Below are 24,586 nucleotides of genomic sequence, written 5' to 3'. Positions count from 1 at the left end.
ACTCAATAAAAGAAACTATTTAATAGAAGTTCCAATTTGGAAAAATTGAAAAAGTCCTTTTTTTCATGCCGCACATTTTCAGTGTGAAAAACTTTGCCTTAAGAAGCATTTCACTCATTCTAAAATAGGAAATCATTCATATGTTTTTTCCCAGTACTCCTCAAAAGTTCAGTTTTCCCATCAGAAAATTGAAAAAAAAAAGTTGTTTAAACTATTTTTCATTGTTTCTCGGTATGATACAGATACTGTCCAGGAGGTCCCGATTCTGACTTTGAATATTCGACACAGTCATACACAGGATATGAGGTACTTCTTTAAAGGTTCCGTTGGTGCCATTTCTGGAGAGGTGCATTTGTTCAGATTCCATAAATACAGGCGTGTCCATGAGGCAACTATTTCCGTACTCACTGCATTGATGATTTGTGTCTCTAGTCCATCAGAAAGGCAGGTGGCAATGACATCCTCTTATTTGGAAATTATTCTTCTCAAATGGGAAGGAAAAAATTCTAGACCACTTCTGCAAATGTGTGTGTATTTAAAAACAACTGTCCTGCGCTATGTAGGCCGGCCAGTCAGGTCTCCTCTAAAGCAGGTCTCAGCAAGGCTTGGGAGCGTTGATAGGTGCTGGAAGCCAGGAGCTGGAACTGGAGACAAGGAGGTGGCACACAGGACTGTGCCTAGTGGACCGGTTGATCCGGCAAGGCAACCTTCCCAAGCCTCGGCCTAAAGAGGCTGGGAAGTAATCAGGCTCAGCTGCCCTGCTGGCAGGTATTAAGCTCCTGCGGCTGCACAGTGCTTTGGCCAGGATCCTGTGAAGAATTATTGTCCTCACTGCCTGGCTCTGGGATGGAGCTGAGTGCAGCCAGTCAAAGGCTTCGCCTTCTTTGGGCCACCTCGGCCCGGGCCTTCTGCTGCCGCTGTTCCTGCAGAGTGAGAGCATCCCTTGGGGGGGCTATGGGCTCAGGTTTGCATCCTGCCCAAAGCCTATGGTTATTTCAGGGACCAGTGGCAAAGTCTCCCTTGCAGGCTTTGGTGGGGTCCCACTCTGGAAGCCATTTTGAGCTTTGCTCCACCTCCTTTGGCAGCCATATTTGGGTGGTGTTCACCACCACTACTCAAAATTCCAAAGGTGTGTGCAGGCTCATAAAGGTTGGGGACCCCTGATCTAGAACTTGCTGCCCTTACGCTCTTAGCTGACTCCCATAGATCTTTCCCAGTTGCATAATTAGTAACAAAGTTGAAAATTGTATTTTAAATAAGTTTCAATTGCTATCCCTAATTTTGTTTGGCAAAATAACTGGAACTGTTGTTGTTTTTTTTAATTGGTTAGCTATCGTACTAGGGGGAGATATCTTTGCAATATTAATTGGATATTATCTGTGAAATATAAGGACATTTCTAGGAATGAGGCTTGTGCTCACCCTTTTGAAATTAATTCACCTGTTCTTATTTTTTTAGATCATGATAGCTTAAAATATGATGTTGATGGACCATTGGGGCACGTCTTCCTTCCAGTATATTGAAGAATAAATTTTATTTTATCTTTGCTTCTTTTAGCCAACATCAATGAGGGCCATTCGTGCCAGATATGACCCGTATCTCCAGACCAGGCACCGAGTGGAACAGGTAAAGGTTTGCTTTGACAGGAGCATGAAGTCACGGCTGGTTAAAGCGAAGAGCATTTTGTGTGCTCTCCTACCACTTTTTGAAAATGAGTGTTTTCTGCACATGTCAATGACCTTGAAAGCATAAGTGGGCTCCAAAGATGCACTTTAAGGCAGTCAGGCAGAAATATTTTCATAGATGGAGTAAAGAAATATCTGTACTCCATAGATTAGAGCACATTATTATGCTTACTCTGTGGCAAGGATGGCAGAGAAGCAAGCTCACTTTTCTGCCCCCATAGCTTCAGCATAGTGCCATCCCGTGCAGATTTCAGGGTTGTTTTGAAGGGGCTTTTAACTCAAGCCCCAGAGGATTTTGACCCAGGTAACATACAAGTCTGCTGTGATTCCTTTGCAATGCATTTTGCAGATAAAATTGCTTAAATTTTCACCCACTTAATACACCACAGTTGAGCTGGCTCAGTCTCAGGATGTTACAGGAGCACAGTCTAGTTCTTGCAGTGGTATGGTGACTGACCCACAAGTCCAAAATTTACATTGTACGGTGACCCATCCAGGGCTGGGCCAACATTTTTTGGTGCCCTAGGCAAACTATGACCTTGGCACCCTTCTCTTCCAGCATTCCATTTTCTGTAGTGCCCAATTGGATGATTGCAGCGCCCCCGCTGTGAGCCCCAAGCAAGTGGGAGTTAATCTCCTCCTCTTTTGCTAGCTGGGCCAGAGCTGGAGTTTGAGGAGGAGCGCTTAGGGGGCGCTGAGTTTGGGAGATATGCAAAGATGGCGGATGGCAGTGAAGACGGTGGCGGCAAGGGGCTCAGTGCAGTACTTCTCCCACAGCACGTCAAGGGCAGTGAGGCACTGCATGGGGCTGGGCAAGAAGGCTGCTGAAGGAGCAGCACCAAGACAAAGGCAACACATGCCCATGCCTCTTTCTGTCCTCCTCTGGTTTTTCAATGGCCTGTTGAACCCAACCCCCCTTCTTTTAGCTACTACCGCAAAGTTACTAGTTGCTGGACAGCTTTTCTCACCATGTTCTTGTAACAAAGAGGGAGGGGGATGAGAATGTGAGAAGCTGGCAAGGAGGAATAATAGAGACGGCTGTGGGAGCCACTATTAGGGAGGCCTGCCCTGTGACCCACTTTCAGAGACTTCGTGACCCACTTTTGGGTCCCAACCCACAGGTTGGGAAACACTGCTGTATAGTAAGAAGGAACTTTTTATTTTCTTTATTTAAAACATTCCTGTCCCGCCTTTCTGCTCAATGAGGGCCCTTGAGATGGTGAACAAATAAATATACATTAAAAATCAATTTCAAAAACAGTAAGTATGGGTAAAACAGCAGTTAAAAACATAAACAGGAAGAAGCATCAATAAGGGGATGCCAAACGAAACATAAGCCTTCACCAACTAGCAAAAGAGGGGAATGGATAATTTTCCCTGGGAAGGGAATGCCACAGTTTTAATACTGAACATTGGGGGCGAAAAGAAGGGAGGAAATAGAGCCAAGGTTGAATTGCCCAGCGCCGCAAAAATATGGACTCTTCTGATTCATAGTCTGCTTTCTAACCAAGTGTCATTTTCTACATGTTGCATGACTGAATCATTAAGCAACAATTTCTTGGTGAGTCGGTGTTGAAAGCAACTGTCTTCATGGTGATAAGCCTCATTATGAAAACATCAGGCAGGATTTTGAGGGGGAAGTTTCCCAGGTTCTTAATCTTTGCAATCCAGTAGGATTTAAGAGCCTTGTTTATGGTTAACATTTTATTGTAGTTTTTTTCCTGTCAAGTAGATGCCCATGAAAAATCACTTGGCAAAATTTCCTCTGAACCAAAACTACCCCTCCAGGGTGCTCTGCATTCTTAAGGACTTGTGCTGGCCAGTTGATCTGTCCCCTTTCTCTAGCTTCTTCAAGTCACAGAAGCCACTGCCTCACGGGCTGATCTCTTTCTTGCAGCTGAAGCAGCTTGGCCACAGTGTGGACAAAGTGGAATTCATAGTGATGGGTGGCACTTTCATGGCACTTCCTGAAGAGTACCGAGATTATTTTATCCGTAACTTGCACGACGCTTTATCAGGTCACACTTCCAACAACGTGGCAGAGGCAGTCAGGTAGGCAACCTGTGCATACATTTTCTCTTGTTCTCGCTCTCTCTCGCATGCCCAGCGTCTGGCATCTTTGCCTCTTTTTAATCTATCAATGTGAAGGGTTGCACTTTGGAGCTCTTGTTCTAATATTTAGCCTTCCTAACACTTTAAAAAGCTCCTGCCTTCTTTCCCCAGTTGCATGAGCTTGTCTGCTTCCTTATAAAGTGCACTGTATTTCTACTTGTTGTTTGCCACCCTGAGCCCAGTTCGCCAGGGGAGGATGGGATATAAATAATTTTTTTAATATTATTGTGTATGTCTAAACCTTGCTTGGTTGCAGACAGGTTTAAGAGAAGGGTTTTTGAGCCCTGTGCTTTGTTGGTCCTGAAGGGCACCTTCTGCCCTGTGAACATGAAATGGTCATACTTCTGACGTGTGGGCATCTTTGTGCCTATTCAGTTCCTTGTGCAGCTGGGCAAACTGGGACTGAAGGTGAGAGGAGACTCAGAAGGCTGTCCAGGACCATTTGAAGAGGTGGCGAGTTCCTGGATGGAGGGCCTTATATCAATGAGCAACTTCTCCCAGCAGTGATTCTCTCTTCACAGAATGCAATACCGTTGTTGCATCAGGCAGTGTTCTTGCTTTGGGAAGGTGTAGTGGCAGCCAGCAGGGAGAACCTGATACCTCTTTATTAGGTGACTGCTGATTTGTTGGGCCAGAAATCAGCTTGTGACGTGTCACACTTGTGTTGTTTTTTAAAACCTTTTATCCAGTCGTTAAGGTGTGGTGGTGTATGTTGGGATTCTTCCATTCTATCCTGATAAGAACTTCAGGCCTTTGAATAATTCTGCACTTGAATAAACGCCTTAGCTGGGCAGCAGGGGGTTGGCCCTAACTGGTGTATCACCCAGTGTGTCAGCTTCAGCCTGCTGGACAGATGTTGTCAGTGACTAATACAGGTTCTTGGGCAGGGAGTTCCTACCCTTGAGGTTAAAGTTGCTTATCGAGAGAAGCTGGGTCCAGCAGAGAGGCATTTAGATGAGGCTTCAGGGACCCCACTAGAAGGATCCTGCTCCCAATCTGATAGCTCCTCTGCTGACAAGGAGATTGAGGGTCATTGGGACAAGAGAAAGCATCAGGCGGCGGAGGAGGAGGAGTAACAGTTCCTCAGAAGGGACTCATTCTTCAGAAGATGACCTAATATCCTTTTACACAGAGGATACCGTTCTGGGATTGGAGGCAGGAGAGCTTTTGGTAGTGAGAGATTTGGAAAGGAGGAATGTGGGTAAGTTGAGTTTTGTGACAGGTGTTTTGGCAATGTGACTTGCATGCCTGCTGTGATGGTTGCGGACTTCACATATTGTCTAGATAGGCTGGTAGGTAGCCCAGTGGAGGAGTCGACGGTCACAGTGCACTTTGGCACCACCAGCATTGGAATGGGAAATGTAGTCACGGGGTCCTGGAAGAGCAACCTAGATTGCTAGGCCAGGCAACAGCGTCCATGACCTTCAGTTCCTCGCATTTTCAAAAACATACTATTTGCGCAGTGCATAATTAATTCATGAAACTCTCTGCCACACAGATTATAGTAGCTCCCACTACTTTCGATTACTTAAACAACCAGGATTAGATAAATTCTTGGAGGATATATCCGTCAGTGGCTGTTAACCATTATAGTTCAATGGAGCTTCTGTGCTCAGAGGCTGGATAGCTTGGAAGACCCAGTTGCTGGGGTTTAATAATGGGGGGAGGCACTGACCTCTGTGTCCCGGTTGCAGTCCTTCCAGGGGTTTCCTGGTGGTCTCTATCAAAAACGGCATGCTGGACTAGATGGGTCGTTGGCTTCATCCGGCATGGCTGTGTTCTAGCCTGAGTATATGTGACTGGCCCAAAGTCATGAGCTTCACAGCCCAGTGGGAGTTTGAATCCACACCTCCCTTCTCTTCTTACTGTTTCCCCGCCCTCCGAATCCATTGCTTACCACGCTGACTCGCATGGCCATACGTCTTTCTGTGAAACACCAAGACCAGCAGACTGGACAGGTTTTTCTTTCAGGGCTTTAATAAGTCTTTTCCTCTGGAGGGCAGCAGATACTTAATATTTTGTTCATTTTTTTCTGCTTGCGCAGAAACACAGAAGTTGCTTGCTTGAAGCTGCTTCTCGTCACAAGCTTCTCTTCAAGAGTGGGGGTGATGCCTGTGAGTCATTCCCGTGTCTCAAAACATGTACAGAAAGCATTGCTGGGAGAGTAATTCACCCTGTCAGCTCTTTGATCCATTGAAAGAACACGCTGCAGAGGTGGCTGTGCAGTTCGCAGGCCTTTCTGTGAAGCAGGTTCACTTCAGGTAGCCTGGTTGCACCTGAAGCAGGTTCACTACATGAAAGGTTCACTTCAGGTAGCCTGGTTGCACTTGTACAGAAGAAGGAGAAGAAGAGGAGTTAGTTTTTATACCCTGATTTTCTCTACCTTTTAAAGAGTCTCAACCCAGCTTACAATTGCCTTCCCTTCCTCTCCTCACAACAGACACCTTGTGAGGTAGGTAGGGCTGAGAGAGTTCAGAGAGAACTGTGACTAGCCCAAGGTCACCCAGCAGGCTTCATGTGTAGGAGTGGGGAAACCAACCCGGTTCACTAGATTAGAGTCCACTGCTCGTAACCACTATACCATGCTGGCTCCACAGTGACTTCTGGGAGAGAAAACATAATGAGAGGAGGCTGACTTAACAATAATAAACTTAGCGTTCATGTATTACGAGCACATTTCATGTACGGTGGCTGCGTGGACTTGAACACACCTTGTTGCTCAGCTCTGCTCCATGTGTATGGACTGCTATTGCAGGTTTCGGAAGCCTTGAATAAAACTGCACTTCAACATGATGTCTGAATGCAGGTGCCTGGACTAATTGGAATTTGTCCCTGCCCCCCTGGATTTTTTTAGTTTGATTCAAGGCTTCCGAAACTCAGAAGCCTTCCATTACACTCTGCTTGTGAGGTGAGGGAGGAGCATGCAAGCACACCAAAAAGTTGTGTTCGTACCGATCACAGACAAAATTCCGTTTGTGACAGCTGAATACAGCTGTGGCTTAATTTCAGTCTGTTGGAAGCAAACCACGGTCACTTGCTCTCTCCTGGCCCACCAATGGGAAGGTAGAGTGTCTGTGGTACTACCAACTGTGGTTTGCTACAATGTCTGAATTCTGTGTAACGTTTCTGGTAATGTGCTGGTCGTCAACCATAACGATGTCTGAATTGGCAACCTTTGTTGAGCACTGGTCTGCCCAACTAGAATCAGTACTTCTCTCATACTGGCTTGCATTAGATTAGAAAGAGAGAAGGAGGCTATGGGCACAAGGAGGAAAGGGAGGAAGGAGTGACCCTATCACAGACCTCCAATTCATAGAATCATAGTTGGAAGGGACCACCGGAGTCATCTAGTCCAACCCCCTGCACAATGCAGGAAATTCACAACTACCTCCCCCACACACACACCCAGTGACCCCTACTCCATGACCAGAAGATGGCCAAGATGCCCTCCCTCTCATCATCTTCTTAAGGTCATAGAATCAGCATTGCTGACAGACGCCATGGTGTCAGGGACTGTCTGCATTGAACCGTGATAGCCTGGTGCAAGCATAATGTTTGCTCTCTGCAAACTGTGACTGGTGAATCAGGCATCAGTCTTAGGAATACGCACTTCTGCTTCTCCCCACCCCCTTCCCTGTTTCAAATTCCGATTCTTGTTTCCCTTAACCGTGGTTTGCCCTGTGTCTGCACCTGTGCTAACCGTGTTTCTTTTGCATGAAACCTGGCTCTGATCTACGATCTAAACCTTTGGAGGACAGCAGAGAGAAGGGATGCAATAGCTTCTCTTTTCTGGTCAGCAAGAAAGATTTGCTCACTCTTAAAGAGAAAAAAGACCATTTGTATAGTGCATTACATTATGCAGGAATCCCTTGAAAATCTAAATAAGAGTTAACATCTAGCATCCAGAAGTGGTTACTGAGTCACTGGAAACTGTGGCCTCTTACCCCCTGAGGCAAATGACCTGAAATGTGATTAATGGTAGCAGTGTGGATATGTGAACCCATCCAAAGAAATAACTGCTCACCAAAACTATTACTAATTTGACCTTGGTATGATCTGAATTAAAAGTAAAAATCGATTTGTAGTCCTAATTTTCTTCCCCTTTGACTGATGATGATTACAATTGGAAGCGTGCATGAATTTGTGGGTTTGTATATGCGTAATAACCGCTCTCTATCGGCACTTTGTTTCCCCCCACACACACACATAATTTCCCCCAGTTTGTCTCTGTCACCTGCTCTTTAAGGCTATATTCCCATGTCACAGATCTCCTTTGATTTGTGGGTGCAGACCTTCGTAAATGTTGGATTTGCATGTTCCCTGCCTCTTTCCTCTTGCGTGGCTTTGCCAAGATTGAAGTCTCAACAGAGTAGCTATAGAGATTTCAGTTGCCTGCATTTGCCTTGCAACTTTTTGTTAAGTCAAGCTTGTCGTGTGTGGCTTTGCTACTTTACTGTGTAATCCTGTGTGATCCTTCTGGATTGGAACTTGGGGGTCTGTTACCCTAATGGCTTCTCTTTCCCCCGGCACAAGAAGCTTTCCCCAATTCAAGCTCCAACCCTGTGTGTTTTAATTTTGATACCATTGATCTCTGCGAGCTCATTTTGACATCTGAAATAGACATCTAAAATAGAATAGATTAAAATATATATATTGTACTGTTTAATGCATGCATCAATTTACAGCTAATTTCTACTTGCTCTCCTTTGTAGTTCATTTTGTTGGTCTGTGTAGTAAGATTTTATTCTTACTGTTTTTGCATTTTAAAATGAAGAAGCTTGTAAAGCATCAAAAGTTATGACAAGTGGACCTGGTGCCTCTAGAGCAGGGGTGGGGAACCTCAGGCCCGGGAGCCGTATGTGGCCCCTGAGGACATTTTTTGTGGCCCTCGGGAGCTCCGGGAACCCTGCCGCGGGGGCGGGGCGCAGGGTGGCCGTCCCCGAGGGTGTTCCTGGGGTCACGGCTTACAGCGCCCTTGTAGCGCCCTTTGGACCTCCTCTCTCTGACTGTTGGTTGTTGGTCGGCGAGAGGGGAGGGGGACGGACTCTTCCCCCAAGGCTGCTCCCTACAGCTGCGGCGTGCAGGAACGCTGTGGCACATTGTAAGCCCCTCTCGCTGCCTGTCGACTGTTGAGCAGCGGGGGGGGGGGAGAGGCTGGCGGCTCCCGGCGGCAGAGCATGCATGCAGAACCAATTAGGCTTGGGGAGGGCTTTTATGGACTCTGGGGGGGGGAGTGCACGAAGACTGGGGCCCGGTTGCTTGGTGCTCTGTGCGCCGCTGGGTGTTTGTGTGTGTGGGCGGGGGAGGTGGGGTGGCTGGTTGCGCAGGCCGGCATGCGCGGGTGTGTGTGTGGGGGGGGAGGCTTTTCTCCCTCTTTTTCTGTCACTCTTTCTTTCTTGCCCTCTCTTCCTCCCTCTTTTTCTGTCTCTTTCTTTGTCTCCCTCCGTCCTTTTTTTTCTTTGCCTCTGTCCTTTTCTTTCTTTCTCCCCCTCTCTCCATTTCTTTCTTCCTTTCTCTTTCTCCCTCCCTCCCTTTTCCTCTTTCTCTGTTTTCCTTCCTCCCTTCCTCCCTTGGCAATCGACTGTGGGCTGCGCCCCCCTGGCGCCTCGTTTTATGGGGCCCACCGCTGGCTGCCCTCCCACCTGGGAGGGGGGAGGGGGGCGCCCTGCAGGCCTTCTCTGGGTGGCCTCCCCTGGGGTTGCCAACCTCCAGGTGGTGGCTGGAGACCTGGCAACCTTAGCCTCTCCCCCCCCCACCGGATCTACACCTGGTATGGCCCCCGAAAGATGTTATAAATGTGCGAATGGCCCTTGGCAGGAAAAAGGTTCCCCACCCCTGCTCTAGAGTTTCAAATGGGTCCCTACCCTGAAGTGACTGAAGCATAACATCAGGTGGATTTATTACCATGCTTGACATCTCCTGCTTTGCCACATGATCACAGTAATCTCAATTCTGGATATTAGGAAGGAAGTTAAGAGAACTAGCAGGGCCCAATCTAGTGTTCAACCTCTGCCATATACAAGGATATCCTGCATGTAAAGTGTCCCCAGTGGACAGTTTTATCTCCTTGTAATCTTAAGTTTATAGCTGTGTGCTCTGTAATCTTAGGAGGAGACCTTTTCTACCCTGTCCACTGAAAATAATAGACCAAGAAATGGATACACATGAAGCTGTCTTAAACTAAATCAGACCTTTGGTCCATCAAATTCAGTATTGTCTACTCAGACCGGACGTGGCTCTCCAGGGTCTCAGGCAGAGGTCTTTCACATCACCTACTTGCCTAGTCCCTGTAACTGGAGATGCCAGGGATTGAACCTGGGACCTTCTGCATGCCAAGCAGATGCTCAACCACTGAGTCTCAGACCCTCTCCTAGAGACAGGGATACCTTAGAGACGGGTACCTCAAATCTCAAGAAGTTAAACTTCATTTGTTCGCTATGCGCTAATTCTGGGTGTTCAGAGAGAGGGGCTGGGGCTCTGTGGTTGTGTGCTGTGCATACAGAAGGACTCAGGTTCAGTCCTTGGCATCTCTAACTAAAGGGCCTCAGACAGGAGATGTAGAGAGAGGCCTTTCTCTGCCTGAACCCCCAGAGAGCTTTGCCACTCAAACCGTCCAGAGCTGGCTGGACTACTGATCTGGCTTGGAAAAGAATGTTGAATTCCCATAAGAATGTTGAATTCCCATGGAGCAGATCTATAGTAAGAGAACTGCCCAGAAGGTTGTGAAACCATTTTCCTTAGTTTTTCTCAACCGGAAGCATTTGCTGGGGATGCTTCAGGCACAGAATAGGTTACCAGAGAGTAAGGCTTTAATTACCAGGAGGTCAGACCAGAACCAGCAGGTTGAAATTAAATCAAAAGAGTTTTCAACTAAATGTTAGAAAGAACTTCCTGACAGAGCAGTTCCTCAGTGGAACAGGTTTCCTCGGGAGGTGGTGGTCTCTCCTCCTCTGGAGGTTTTTAAGCAGAGGCTAGATGGCCATCTGACAGCAATGCTTATTCTGTGAACTTAGACAGATCATGAGAGGGAGGGCGGGAAGGGTTGCCCAGGATAATGCTGATCGCCACTTTGGGGTCAGGAAGCAATTTTCCTCGAGGCCAGATTGACCAGGGATCTTGGAGGGTTTTTTTCTTCTTCTGGGCACAGAGCAGGGATCACTGGGGGAGTGAGGGGAGGTGGTAGTTGTGAATTTCCTACATTGTGCAGGACTAGGACTAGATGACCCTTGAGGTCACTTCCAGCTCTACATTTCTATGTTTCTTATCAGTGAAGCCCCCTCTAGGAACCTGTGCTGTGGAATTACAATGGTTTGAGGCTCCTTATTGTGTAAGTGAAAGAAAGTGGATTGACCTTTGTTTCCATATTTTCTGTTACCTGTGTGGTGCTACAAGTTTAAATACATCTGCACATTGCCCCGACCTCGGCAGTATTTACCTGTATCAGTCCCAGGTTTCAAAGCATTTTGAAGAAATGTTATTTTGTCAAGAATTTGTGGTGTCGGATGGCAGTGGAGGGAGGCAAGGGGAGGTGAGACAGTGTGAGGAGCCAAACATGGAACAGTGCTACCAGGCCTTCTTTCACCTCAGGTGCTAAATCCTCAATTGCTGTCCTTTTGCAAATTCTGTCTAGCTCCACTTGGTTTCTTACCCTGCAAGAAAAGGAGGAGGAGGGTTGGTTTTTAAATGCCAACTTTCTCTGCCACTTAAGGGAGAATCAAACCGGCTTACAATCACCTTCCCTTCCCCTCCCCACAACAGACACCCTGTGAGGTGGGTGGAGCTGAGAGAATGTGACTCGCCCAAGGTCACCCAGCTGGCTTCGTGTGTAGGAGCCGGGAAATAAATCCAGTTCACCAGATTAGCATCTGCCACTCAGGTGGAGGAGTGGGGAATCAAACCTGGTTCTCCAGATCAGACTCCAGCTCTCCAAACCACCGCTCTTAACCACTACACCACACAAGAGAGAATGCCTCCATCTTTGTCAGACAGTTGTCTTTTTGACATAGGCAGAGGTCCTCTCGATGAAAAGTTCTGAACTAAATTCCGGTTCTGCGTTTGGACGGTGAACTTTGCCATGTGCGGGGTTTCCGCTACCCTTAAGACTCGTCGAAACTCATGAAGCTAGCCCATGGTGTGAGAAGTTCTGGTAAAAGCCCTTTCCTCCTTGGGCATTGCCTCAAGTGGCATCAGTACCCTGGGGGTGGGGGACTGATTGAGCAGCTTGCCTCACCATGAGGGATTTTCCCTTGTAAAGAACACCTTGACAAAGCTGATGAGGAGTTTTAATTTTATCTCTTGAGAACACAAGGTATTAAGGGGATTTCGGCACCTCTCCTGGATCTCCATCAAGCAACGATGGGGATTTAGCGATAAGGCAAAGTGCGCCCTTTCTGTGGGAGGACAGCTGTCTGTGTGTGCTGGAGAAGCATTATTCTGCTATCACCGTTTCTTTGTCCTTTGGAGAAATGCTTTCACCTCAAGGAGAAGGGAGACTCTAAGCGGGAGCTCACAGATGAACTTAAATTATAGGTGCAAATCAAAACAGTTTTTTTCTCTTTACTTCCTTAACTCTCCCTCTGACTCATTTGAGGGGCCGGGGAGATCCTGTCCAAAGCCTATCCGGTTGTGACTCACTATCTGGAAAAATGAATGAAGTCCAAGAAAGTCTTAACTTGCTCTGAAGTTAGTGGTAACTTTTGGCACGGGAGGGGGAAAAAAAAGATAAAACCTTTAATTATGTGCTGTACTGAAAGGCTTAAGGAATTCTGAACAAATTGAACTGGAACCCAGCTGGCATAGAGCAGATCTCTTGGCTCTGTTGGGCTTATCTGGTGGATGTGAAGAGCGCAGGCTGCTTGTTCACCGGCCAAAGATTTAGTTCTGCATTGTGGAACCCAGGATTCCCCCCCCCCATTTTTAATTTTTTTTGAGGAAGATAAACGATAGGTTTCACGTAGTTTGGCTGCGATTTTAGTACTTTCATTGACATTCTGTTGATGGCAACAGTGCTGATGTCTCCTTAAAACAAATTTCGTTCTGCTAGTTCAACCATTTTCATTTTATGATAGTTCTGAAATGGTGCTGAGAGGCGGCTGCATTGTAACAAGATCCAATATCCTCTGAACACTTTCTATAGATGAAGCAGCTTATTACTCCCTCAATATTTGCCAGATTTTTGATACCCGAGGCACAGATCATCTCCAGATTAAATTGGAGGCCCATCTTTTACACTTGAAAGGTGTGTATATATCTTCTCAGTCAGATCCTAGAACATCAGGTAGGCATCTTCCTTGAAAGAGCAAGGTAGCCAAGGCAATATTGTCCCACTGTCTACATGAGGAAGTTCTGGCACATCCGTGCTTCCTCAAGATAAGACCTTCAGTACACAGTGTAAGGTGGGGGTGAGCTTGGGGCTACATGGAGCCCCGTCCTGTAGTAGACATAGAGCGGTGAACGCATTCAAGATGGTGGCTTCATTGTCCAAGGCTTGCTGACCTTGAGGCCTCAGGTCACAGTTGGAGAATAGCTGCAATCTCTGCCTCAGTCTGCATAACCATCAGACCAGTCTCCAGTCTTATACAGATCCAGTTCGACAGGGTTAACTTGGCCACAATTGTATCCGCTAGCTTTGGCCATGCCACTTTCTCTCAGCATCTTTGTACATAAACAGTTGATCCTGGAGCATGATGATACCGGCCTTTAATTTGGAAAAGCATCTGTACAAAGTGATCAATCTCCACTGCCACCCCCTCATGCCAATTTCAGCCTATTTCAACTTCTGCGGCAGTGCCATGGCTATCCCAGCGCAGTGAAAAGCTGACTATGTTTGATGTACAGAGTGCCAGAGAGGTGTGATCCTGCCAAATGCTCAAGAGGTGTAAAGTGGGCAATAAAATTTTCATGAAGGTTATCAGAGGCAGCCTACTGCTTCTCTCGGTCAAGCAGCATTGGCTAGGCACCTGACTTCTTCACCTTTTTCGCAGATCAGTCAATATACCTGATTTAAAAGTAAGAAAGCAACTCTACTTGAAAGATGATCTGCGAGAACAAGGACTTTCAACTTGTTTAGTAGGTGCACAACTACCCAAACTTCCACTAGAAGAACAAGAGATACTTAACCAGAAGATAACAACTCAAGAAATTGTAGATGCCATCAATAATTTAAAATTAGACAAGGCACCCGGTCCGGATGGCTTAACACCACAATACTACAAGCTGTTAGAACATCAACTAACTCTGGTTTTACTCTCTCTTTACAACGAGGTAATTGAATACGGTAAGATTCCCCCGTCATGGCAAGAAGCACATATTTCACTGATCCCAAAAGAAGCTGCAGATCAATATCTTCCTCAAGCTTATAGACCAATATCGTTATTGAACATTGACTATAAAATTTTTGTCTCTATAATCACTAAAAGATTTCAAAAATATATCGGAAACTTGGTACACCCAGATCAAACAGGTTTTATTCCTAAGAGACTAATGAGAGACAATGTGAGACTGGTTCTCAGTGCAATAAAATATGCAAAGTCAAAATCATTAAAAACAGTAATGATATTTTTAGGCGCAGAAAAAGCTTTCGACAATGTTTCCTGGCACTTTATCGGTAAAACACTACAACAAATGGATTGTGGAGAAACTTTACTTAAAGTCTTCAACACGATATATTCGGTGCAAAGAGCTCGCCTCTTGATCAACGGTCAGTTGTCCACAGAACTAAACATCACAAAAGGTACTAGACAAGGCTGTCCTCTTTCTCCATCTCTATTCGACTTATCAATGGAGGTCTTCTCAAACTACATAAGAAATGATCCAAAAATTAAAGGTTTAACAATAGGAAATGAAGAACACAAAATTAAAAGCTATGCAGATGACGTTGTCTTAATTTGTCAAAACCCTGAGCAAACACTCCCATATGTTTATAATCATCTTATCGAATATGCAAAATATTCCGGGTATAAACTTAACAAAACAAAGACGGAAATTCTGACTTTTAATTTAACAGCAGATGAAGACAAGCATATTGAAGACATTACCGGATGCCGAATTACTAAAGAATCAGTGAAATATTTGGGTGTCAACATATCTTCACAAAACAATACACTACTAAGGTCAAACTACTTGAAAATCTGGGGAGAAATAGAAAAAGATTTGAGTTTATGGTCAAAGATGAACATCTCATGGATAGGAAGGATATCGACGATAAAGATGAATGTTCTTCCTAGACTAAATTTTTTATTTCAATTTTTGCCGATTGACATCCCTGACAGGATACTAGAAAATTGGCAAAAACAAGTTAACCGATTTGTCTGGAATGGAAAAAAACCGAGAGTAAGATTTAAAGTCCTTCAAGACGAAAAGAAAAGAGGAGGGCTGGCATTGCCCAATTTCAAATTATACTACCATGCTGCCTGCCTAACTTGGATAACCGAATGGATAAAACAGCCTAAAAGTCGGCATGTTATTTTAGAACGGGCGGACTTGGGACAAGGTTTTCATAAAGCTCTGTGGGACCTCAAATCAAAAATTCAAAAAGACAAAGTACAAGAAGATTGCGATGTCAAAACAGTGTTATTGAAAGTATGGAAAAGATACAAAAAGAGAATAAGTCCTTCTCCACCATCTATAATGTCACCAACTGAAGCTTATCACGATAATGTTAAACTGAAACCGGGTGTTCATTTTACCTACAATGACATGATAGAGCCTACGGGAGAAATTAAGAACATGACTAAACTTCAAGAAAAATTTCAAAAGTTGAATTGGTTAACTTTTTTACAATTGAGGTCCAATTTTCAAAAAGACTGTTTATACCCACAACCATTTCGTGAACCAACTGAATTTGAGCAGTTAATATCTAAAAATGACTCACACGTATTAGGAAAAATATACAAGCTTCTCTTGAAATACGATACAGAAGAAGAACAAGTGAAAACAAATATGATAAAGTGGATGCAAAATTTCGGAGAAATGATTAATATGGACTCATGGGAAAAACTCTGCTCTTCCGAATTGAAATACACTGTCTCTCAAGAAGTGAAAGAAAATTGGTATAAAACTTTCTACAGATGGTATCTGACCCCTAATATGCTCTCCCAGATGACAACTCCAGGGAAAAAAGGTGCATGTTGGAAATGTCAAGAATCAGACGGCTCTTATTTTCATGTTTGGTGGACGTGTTCAAAACTACAACTATACTGGAAAAGAATTCATCGAGAACTACAAATGATGTTAGATATGAAGTTTATATTTGATCCAAAATTTTATTTACTCAGTATAGTACCGTCAAATTTACCTCCGAAATCGCATGACGTTTTCAAATATGCCACAACAGCTGCCAGAACAATTTTAGCAAGAACATGGAAACAAACCCATACACCTGAAATTGATGATTGGAAAGAAAAACTTCTGAAATATGCAACAATGGCTAAAATGACTTATGAACTAAATCCCAAACCCTGTGAATCCACTGAGCAATTTGAGGAGAAGTGGGCATCTTTTTATACTTATATGAAATGCAATTAACACGAACGATGTATGCTAAAATATTATAACAAACTCTGTTTTATATTTTTTTATCTCAATTAATTGCCAAAAAGAATAAGAATTTTTAAAATATAAGAGATTACCCTGATGCAAGTATAACAAACTAAAGTTATTTTGTAACTATATTTTATTTAGAAATCATTTTACAATACTGTATTGTTTTTACAATGTTAACGTTTACCCCGTTCCCTTTTTCTTTCCCTGTACCCCTCAAATATATAAATAAAATAATAAAAAGTAAAAAAAAAAAAAAGTAAGAAAGCAAAGTTGGGCAAATACGTTTATGCTTTGGGCATAGTTTCATGGCAAAAATGGTGTAAAAATGGCATCTTAGTGTGCAATTTGTATTATCTATCATAATTTTTCTTACAATCTCTTTTAAGGTGTGTGTGTAAGTGTGTAAAAAGTGCTGTCAAGTCACAGCTGACTTACGGTGATGCCGTAGTAGGGTTTTCAAGGCAAGAGACGGGTACCTGGGATTAAATTTGCAGCAGTTGGAGAGATTGGGGGAGTGGGCTTCTCTGGATTAGGACCCCATGTGGAATATGATCGGGTATCCTGCTCACCAGTCTGGAGGCAAAGCCCTGGGCAGCCAGGTTCAGCAGTCAGGGCCAAAGATTCCGGTCACAAGGTTCAAGCAACTGAAAGGATCATCAGCGAGGTTGCAGACCAGTTGATCTCACACTAGTTCTAGCCTCACTGCTGGTGATGCTGGGTCCTCCATTAAGCTCATCTTGCAAGCTGAGTCCTATCCTACTCATGAAGATGTAGCAAGTCCAGATCCTGCAGTGACTTACTGGTTTCTTCTGGTGCTTCCTTAGCAGAGGGGAGGCTTCAGGCTGCCCGATCCTGCGCTTGGTCCAGGCCTTGGCCCTAGCTCTTTGCCTTCTCTGCTTCTGTTTCCTCGGTGAGATTGTGGCAGGTCTGGCATTGGGCAGGTCCATGCTGGGGCCTCTTGGCTTGAAGGGCCCTGCTGGCTCAGGGGGCAATGCCAGTGCTAGCGAAGGTCACCAGGTCAGGACTCCAGGGGCAGGCCTCCTGTCCAGTAAGGACTCATTCTCTCTCAGAGAATTAAGAAAGTGATGAACCAGAGTGTTCTGCTACATACATCTAGCTCTCCAAAGTTGTAGTATACTAGAAAAATTTGCGTTGCTGATCATTTTAGTAAAGACCAACACACTGGGGTCACTTTCAGGCTGCAGAGCTTTCCTTCTGATACCACACAGCTAAGCAAAAAGAATTCAATCAGTACCATTTCTTTAAGGATTGCACTGTATTTAACATCTACTCTGTTTTACAGGACTTTCAATTTAAATATACAAATTCCCTTACCCTATGGTCAGATAACTGAAGAGAATAAATTATTTTAAAAGAAGGGTAGTTTGTGCTGAGTTCAAATAACCTGAAGCCTGGATTCCTTAACAACAGCAGATAGCTCTGTACACAATTCTCCTGCACAGTACATTAATCTCTCTTGTACAAAAGGAATTCTGGTTTCCAACAGCATCAGTTTCCAAAGACTGAAACAACTACAATACATTACACATTTTATGTGTCTAAACTATCATTCAGCTGATCTCAGCAAACAGCCCTGCAGTCACCATCTGTTTCAGGACTTGAAAAACCTGCCTTCCTATTGAAACGCTACCAAAACGAAATAAAATTACAAATCAGCTTCATACTAAATGTCTCTTGGCAAAAATGTACGATTTAATGAAGCAGACCCGAGACAAGATGTGTATTTAGGATGCAGCGATTTGCATCTCCCCACAAGAAATGAATGAAACTCCCTGAATACTTTTCCTTTCGAATCTCTGAAGTTGCATTGCCAACACTTCTGTGACCACAGAATTAAATGCTGTAGTGCGCACCAACAGTGCAATCCTAAGGATTGCGTTGTACGACAGGCAAAATAGTACAGCTGCCCCTCAGACTGCAACTTGGTCACAGTCTCAGTGCCATGATTTAAAAAAAAAAAAAAAACAACCAAACTGGCAGGGCTTAGTTTGTGAATTATACCTAGATCTAATTCAAGTTGAGGTAAGTGCTTACACCATTACCTTGTTCAAGGAGCTTAGAAACAGGAAAAGCACACATGTGCTCCTTTATTTCTACAGAGTTTTCTGCCACTTTGTCTTAAATATCATAAACTTTGTGGAGCATCTCTAACATCCTGCTTTTAGGAACCACCAGTATAAAATTGATTGTCTACTGAAACATGCATTAGAAATGGCTCTTCAGTCCATAGCTACCCTAGCACAAAAGTTACTGCATCTAGTCACATTTCCACCCACTAACTTGCACAAGAGTTGGTGCTCACAGCACAGTAGCTGCTTATTTTTCCTTCCTCTAGGAACATTATCTAGCAAATAGTCAGCATCTTCTCCCATCCAGCCATCATCAGCCAGGAAGGGCACAGATGAAAGAGGCAACAGCCACCATGAAGTTCAGTGCAGCTGCCACAACACATTCTCAACTGCCTATGCTTCATTTGGTTGGCTTTGACACATCTAGTAGGACCTGTGCTCTGGTTCTGGATGCTCTTGGCAGACAGAACACAAACAGCCCTAATGCCATGGACTTCCCTGGGTGAACATGGGAGAAAGGAATTTGTTTGGCCAGGGTTTGCTCAACTTACTTTTTTCCTTTATTCAATTTCGTAATTGGCTGAGCCATCCAAAGCCAATGGACTGAGAAGGGTGTAACTCTGCTTAGGATTGCTCTTTAAGTAGCTAACAGTAAAAGTTTGTTTTTTCATTCTTTGGGTCTGGGGTTATTATATTTTTAAGAACATGATATGTTGTTGTTGGTTTTGTTGGGGTTTTTTTATATGCCGACTTTCTCTACCACTTAAGGTAGAATCAAACCAGCTTACAATCACCTTCCCTTCCCCACAACAGACACCCTGTGAGGTAGGTGGGGCTGAGACAGCTCTAACAGAGATGTAACTTGCCCAAGGTCACCCAGCTAGTGTGAGCTCCAGGCAGCTGGCCTTCAAGGTTCTGTTTGTCAGAAGTTTGTTATGACTGCTTTCTCTCCATTTGTGTGATAACTGTAATCTACCATGGGAACCAGGCTCGGCTTGGCAACCAACTGTGCCTTTGGTTTTCTGTATATGTTCCAACCTGTCTGTATTCCCCCCAGTAGAGTCCTCTACTGTAAGTTCCTGCTACTCACCTTATTCTTCCCAAATAAACCAGCCTCTTAGAATACCCTGTCTGGACGTTTGGTGATTGGGATTCAACAGGTGAACTCAGACCTTACATTAGGATTCTACTCAGCTTCCTTTATTGTCAAAGCCCTTCATCATTTTGTTTTGTTTTTTCTTTGTTTTGGTTTTTGGGGGAAATGAGGCTGAAGCCTCTTCCCTGAGTTCTGCATGGCGGCAGCAGCTGAGTTCACCCTGTCCCCTGGAGGGAGGGATGACGGGTCGTCCCAGGAGGGGAGACCCGGGATAGTTGCAGCCAGAGAAGTGCTTCGCCAACTCCTCCAAGAGGAAGTGAGAATACAGACCCTGCGCGCTCGAGAGGAGGCTGCGGGAAAGGACTTCCAGCGACCCATCCTGGAGGGAGATTCCTTGCGTTGGGCTGTGGGCTCTGGAGAGGCCGCTGGTGTGGAGGTGGCTCTAAGGCGACACCGAAGCTCCCGTGACTGAGCGAGTCCAATGGATCCAGAGTGGCGCCTGCCTCATCTGTGGAGTTGTGGGCCATTTCGCTGCGGTCTGCCCGGTACGATCCGAACGACCAAACTTGAGCCCTCGCCAGGAGAGCCCGGAACGCAAGGGAGGAAGCAACCGTCGGAAAGCCGCCAGCAGACGCAAGGTGCCTGCAAGGTCTCCTGCCATGGACCTCGCCGTCTCATCATTTGACCCTTCCGGGTTTCGGATTATAAATGCTGCCGTCCCAAACAAGGACAACGCGGATTCCTCGGACGAAGAGGAAACCCAAGAGGTTTCGGCCCTGAACCTGGTCCCAATGGGTGACCAGTCAACTGTACGACCACCGCAGACCCTTGTACCCGTACAAACAAAACCTCCATTAATGGTAAGAGATGTGGAGGACACTATGTATCTCGACGTCATTCTGCAGCATTACAATGCCCCCCCCCCCAAAAAATAACTGTTAAAGCCTTAGTAGACTCTGGGTGCGCCCGCACTTTAATTAATGAGGACACCTTCAAGGCTTTAAAAATGAAAGCCGTCGCCCTACCCCAACCCATTCAATTCGCCCAGATGGATGGTAGTGGCCTTAGGGGGGGGCTGGTTAACCGACGGACAAGCGGAGTCGCCATGGGAGTGGGGGATCACTGGGAGCAGCTAGCTTCATGTGTAGGAGTGGGGAAACAAATCCAATTCATCAGATTAGCCTCTGCCACTCATGTGGAGGAGTGGGGAATCAAGCCCAGTTCTCCATATCAGAGTCCACTGCTGGAGCAGTGAATTTCTGGTGAATTTCCGGTAATGAGCTGGTTCCAAGCAGTCGTCCCTAGGGAGAGCTCCCTAGGGAATCCAAGAAACGCTTTGAATTGGTGTGTTTTTAGCACACCAACCCGGTCCTAAACAGTGGACTGGGATGCAGGAATTCCTCTGCAGCCCGAAGAAAGCGGTGTGACTCCCATACTCTCCGAGGGAACTTATTAAGTCCCCCGGAGGTGTGGATGTTTGTCCCCGCTGGCATTGAGAGGAGATTGCATCGCCGCAAGCGTTTTCTTTGGCATTAGGCTTAGACCTCCATTACCCATTACCATCTTATGAACTATTTTAAAGAAGAAAAACCTCGCCCTCCGAAATCTAAGTGAGTACTAAGAAATACTTTTGATCTTACTGGGAACAGAAAGACGGCCAGGCTGGTGGAAAAAACTGGGAATCCCCCACGACCCCCCCCCCTTCATACAAGATTATTTCTGTAAAGATAGAACATTAGATAAAGTGGCACGGACTCTATCAATTTGATCTGTGAGTAGACTAAACAAATTGCGCTTTGGATGGACAGCACGAGCACCAATTGGATTTTGTGACGTTTGAGGGGAATGAAGGAATAAAACCCTCCCTCCCCTCGGTCACCTCACCTTTCCGGTCCTCCTGCTACGTCTTTTAAATTGTTGGGCCGGAAGACCTCCAGGAATACCATCGTACTGCAGCAAGCTTGTCGACAAAGGGGAGAAGGGAAGTATTGAAACACGCACGACCGGATCTGATGCCCCCTGGTGCACCAAATAAAAGGTTTGTCATAGAAAACTACAAAATGGGGACGACGGACGGTCCGTGGCTGTATTGTTTCTGGCTAACTTCCTACTTCCGGTATATGCCCACCTAGAGTGTCTGTAATAACTTGTTGGTACTTTCAAATTTTAAAAGTCATTTTTCACTTTTTTATTGAAGATTTCTAAAAAATGTTTCAGTGGTTTTGTTCATTATGAACTGTTGTTTTACCCACATTTTGGAAACCTGGATTTTTAAGACCTGCCAAAACCGCCAAAAATAGAACAAGAACTTTTTGGATTATAAAACATCACAATATTTTCAACTTGATGTACCCTTGCAAGTAATTATGGAAAAAGTAATTCAAGACCTGCTGGTTCAGCAAAATGAGAAATCTGCAAGACAACACAAACAGCTGTTACAACAACAGGAGCAGATATTGAAACAGATGGAACGAATGATGAATATGATGAATACCTTTACCCAGTCAACTACCCAAATAATGAAGGAGGAAGACCTCACAGACCGGGTGCCTTTGGATGACATGATACATGAAGGACAGGAGAATTCTGTAGAGGAACTGGGAACCTTTAAGAAGCAACGTGCAACAATCCAGCTGTTTGCAGGAGATTTCAATATGGGCTTTGATTCTTGTCCCTTTAACCTGCAAGATGACTTCTTCAATGTTTGCTTGGAGGACTTAAGGAGTAGGAAGATTGGAATTGACTAGATTCTCTTTTTTGAAGCTGGGATGGAACAGGCTACAATCTGGATTTACTATGAAGACCAATTGTTTGCAGAAGGGATTTTATTAACAGCTTCCAAAGATGATCCCCAACGTTTACTGCTACTGGAGAAAAGAAGAAGATGCTGGAAATTCCGGGCAAAGAGAATAATTTAAAAGAGTTTGGTCTTTCTTGCTGATATGATTAAAGGAACTGGTTAAAAGGACTGGCTAATAGAAATATTACAACATTTTGTATAGAATTAGAATTATAAAATATTTCAAATTAGATGAATGATTTATAGAAATTAATATGTTGGAAATGAAAGCTAGGGTGAAATGGAAATTTAATAAAGTAGTTAATTCTCAATGGAAGGAGGGAGGTGTAGAGGAAGTTAATATTTTTTCTTTAATTTTTTGTGTGATATTGGTTCCTATTTGCTCCTATTTTCTATTGAGTTTCTCATTTGTTATCAATAGGACCATGTTGAGAGTATTTTGATTGAATCTCTTTCTTATACATTTTATTAATTTTATGTTGAGCATCAATTTGAGGATGTCAGATAGAGTAAAAGTACATTAATTAAAATAGTAAAAGGATTAATCCCGTTAGCATTAGTTTTTACAATTCATTTTTAGATGGAAGAGGGTGAGGGGGAAGTCAATTTATGGTTAACTTTGAAATTTTTAGATGGAAGAGGGTGAGGGGGAAGTCAATTTATGGTTAACTTTGAAATTTTAAGTGTGTTTTTTTAGTATCGTTAGTACTGGACATTGCTTTATATGTTAACATGTTAATTAAGAAAATAAAAAATATTATTATATGTATAAAAAAAGAGTCCACTGCTCCAAACCACCGCTCTTAACCACTACACCACGCTGGCTCTCTACACAAAGTTCAGAAGGGTAGTCGAGAGCCAACGTGGAGTAGTGATTAGAGTGTTGGACTTGGATTTGGGAGACCCATGTTCGAATCCCCATTCTTTCATGGAAGCTTGTTGGCTGTTGTTGGGCCAGTCACACACACTCAAGTCAACCAACCTCACAGGGTTGTTGTGAGGATAAAATGGAGGAGAATAATGAAAGCCACTTTGAGTCCCCATTGGGAACCCAAATGAAAAGAAGAAACAAATGAAAGTATTCATGTGTAGTACAATCAGCAGAATCCTTCGTCACTTTAATGACCTAACCAATATTTTGTGACATAAGCTGTCATGGGCTCGAGCAGAGGTTCCCAAAGTGTGCTCCAAGGAGAACTTGGTGCTCCACAAAACATCTCCTAGTGCTCTGTGAAGAGATTGGAAAGAAAAATACTCCTGTCATTCAATTTAGTATATAGGTGCTAGGTGAAAATTAGTTCTCCATGACAAATTTCTCTCCTGAAAAGTGCTCCATGACTCAAAAGGTTTGGGAACCTCTGGGCTAGAGGATCTGGTCAAGTTGGCTGTATCTCTCAGAGGCTATACTGTGGTATATTTGTTAATCTTTTAAGGTGCCACAGCATTCTTTGCTGTTCCTATGAGGTATGCTAGGCTGAGAGAGACCTGTCTAGTGAGTTTCATGGTGGGGTCTCCGTTGCTCAAACCTGTTTACTTACTATGTCAAGCTTGTCATTGCAGCATTAGGTTATTGGCTTTATCGGTGCACCTGCAGTGGCACTGTGATGGAATAAATTCTGCCATCTGCTTTAGGAATGGCCAGCGTATTCACAAAGGTCATTCGTGCGCCTATTCTGACTGCAGCTTACGCCTGAGTTTTAATTAAACATCAAATGCCCAATGAGTTAGCAGTATGAAGTTTAGGGACTGGATTAGTTTGATGTGTTTTAATTGCCAGTGCAATTGCGTAAAACATGACGCATTTCTTATTATTATTTTTTGGCTGCCTGCTTTCAGTCCAGCAGTTCTAGGAACCAATTGGGAAGGGAAGGTTGTACAAAAAAGTGAGAGGGGAGAGATCATGCCAAAGTGGTTTTATGCAACTTGCGATTACAGCAAAAAAAATTCCAACGATCCTTCTAGAGAATATCTTTAATATTATACATACGGCATATACTGCAGATTTGTGTGAGTTCACACTTCAGCAGTTCTTGAATTTGGGGAAAGAAACTGGGAGTGTATGCAAGATCACAGAGCATAAGCTGAACTTACCACTTTGGAGAAAATACTGTGTATTATGAAAGAGGAATATTTTGAAGTCTGTCTTCTTGGTTTCCAACTCCTGACTTCCTGAGTTTGTATCTCTTCTGCTTCTATTGTCCTTAAGGGATATGGTACCAGTTGTTAAGAACATAAGAAAGGCCATGCTGGATCAGACCAA

General features: G+C 44.3%; 1 protein-coding gene across 1 annotated transcript in view; it reads left to right on the top strand.

Moving 5' to 3' along the window:
- The window catches only part of ELP3 (elongator acetyltransferase complex subunit 3), a 93,309-nt gene that overhangs the window by 7,428 nt on the left and 61,295 nt on the right, over nucleotides 1–24,586 (top strand). The window contains exons 5-7 of the mRNA XM_056852807.1: nucleotides 243–306; nucleotides 1,558–1,626; nucleotides 3,583–3,737. Coding sequence (XP_056708785.1) covers nucleotides 243–306; nucleotides 1,558–1,626; nucleotides 3,583–3,737 — 288 coding nt within the window. The remainder of the gene's footprint in view (nucleotides 1–242; nucleotides 307–1,557; nucleotides 1,627–3,582; nucleotides 3,738–24,586) is intronic.

Source organism: Euleptes europaea, chromosome 7 (genome assembly GCF_029931775.1).
Source record: "Euleptes europaea isolate rEulEur1 chromosome 7, rEulEur1.hap1, whole genome shotgun sequence".
In the NCBI taxonomy this organism is placed as follows: Eukaryota; Metazoa; Chordata; class Lepidosauria; order Squamata; family Sphaerodactylidae; genus Euleptes; species Euleptes europaea.
The sequence above is the reverse complement of the archived record's forward strand: the minus strand, read 5'-3'. Positions and strand labels throughout refer to the sequence as shown.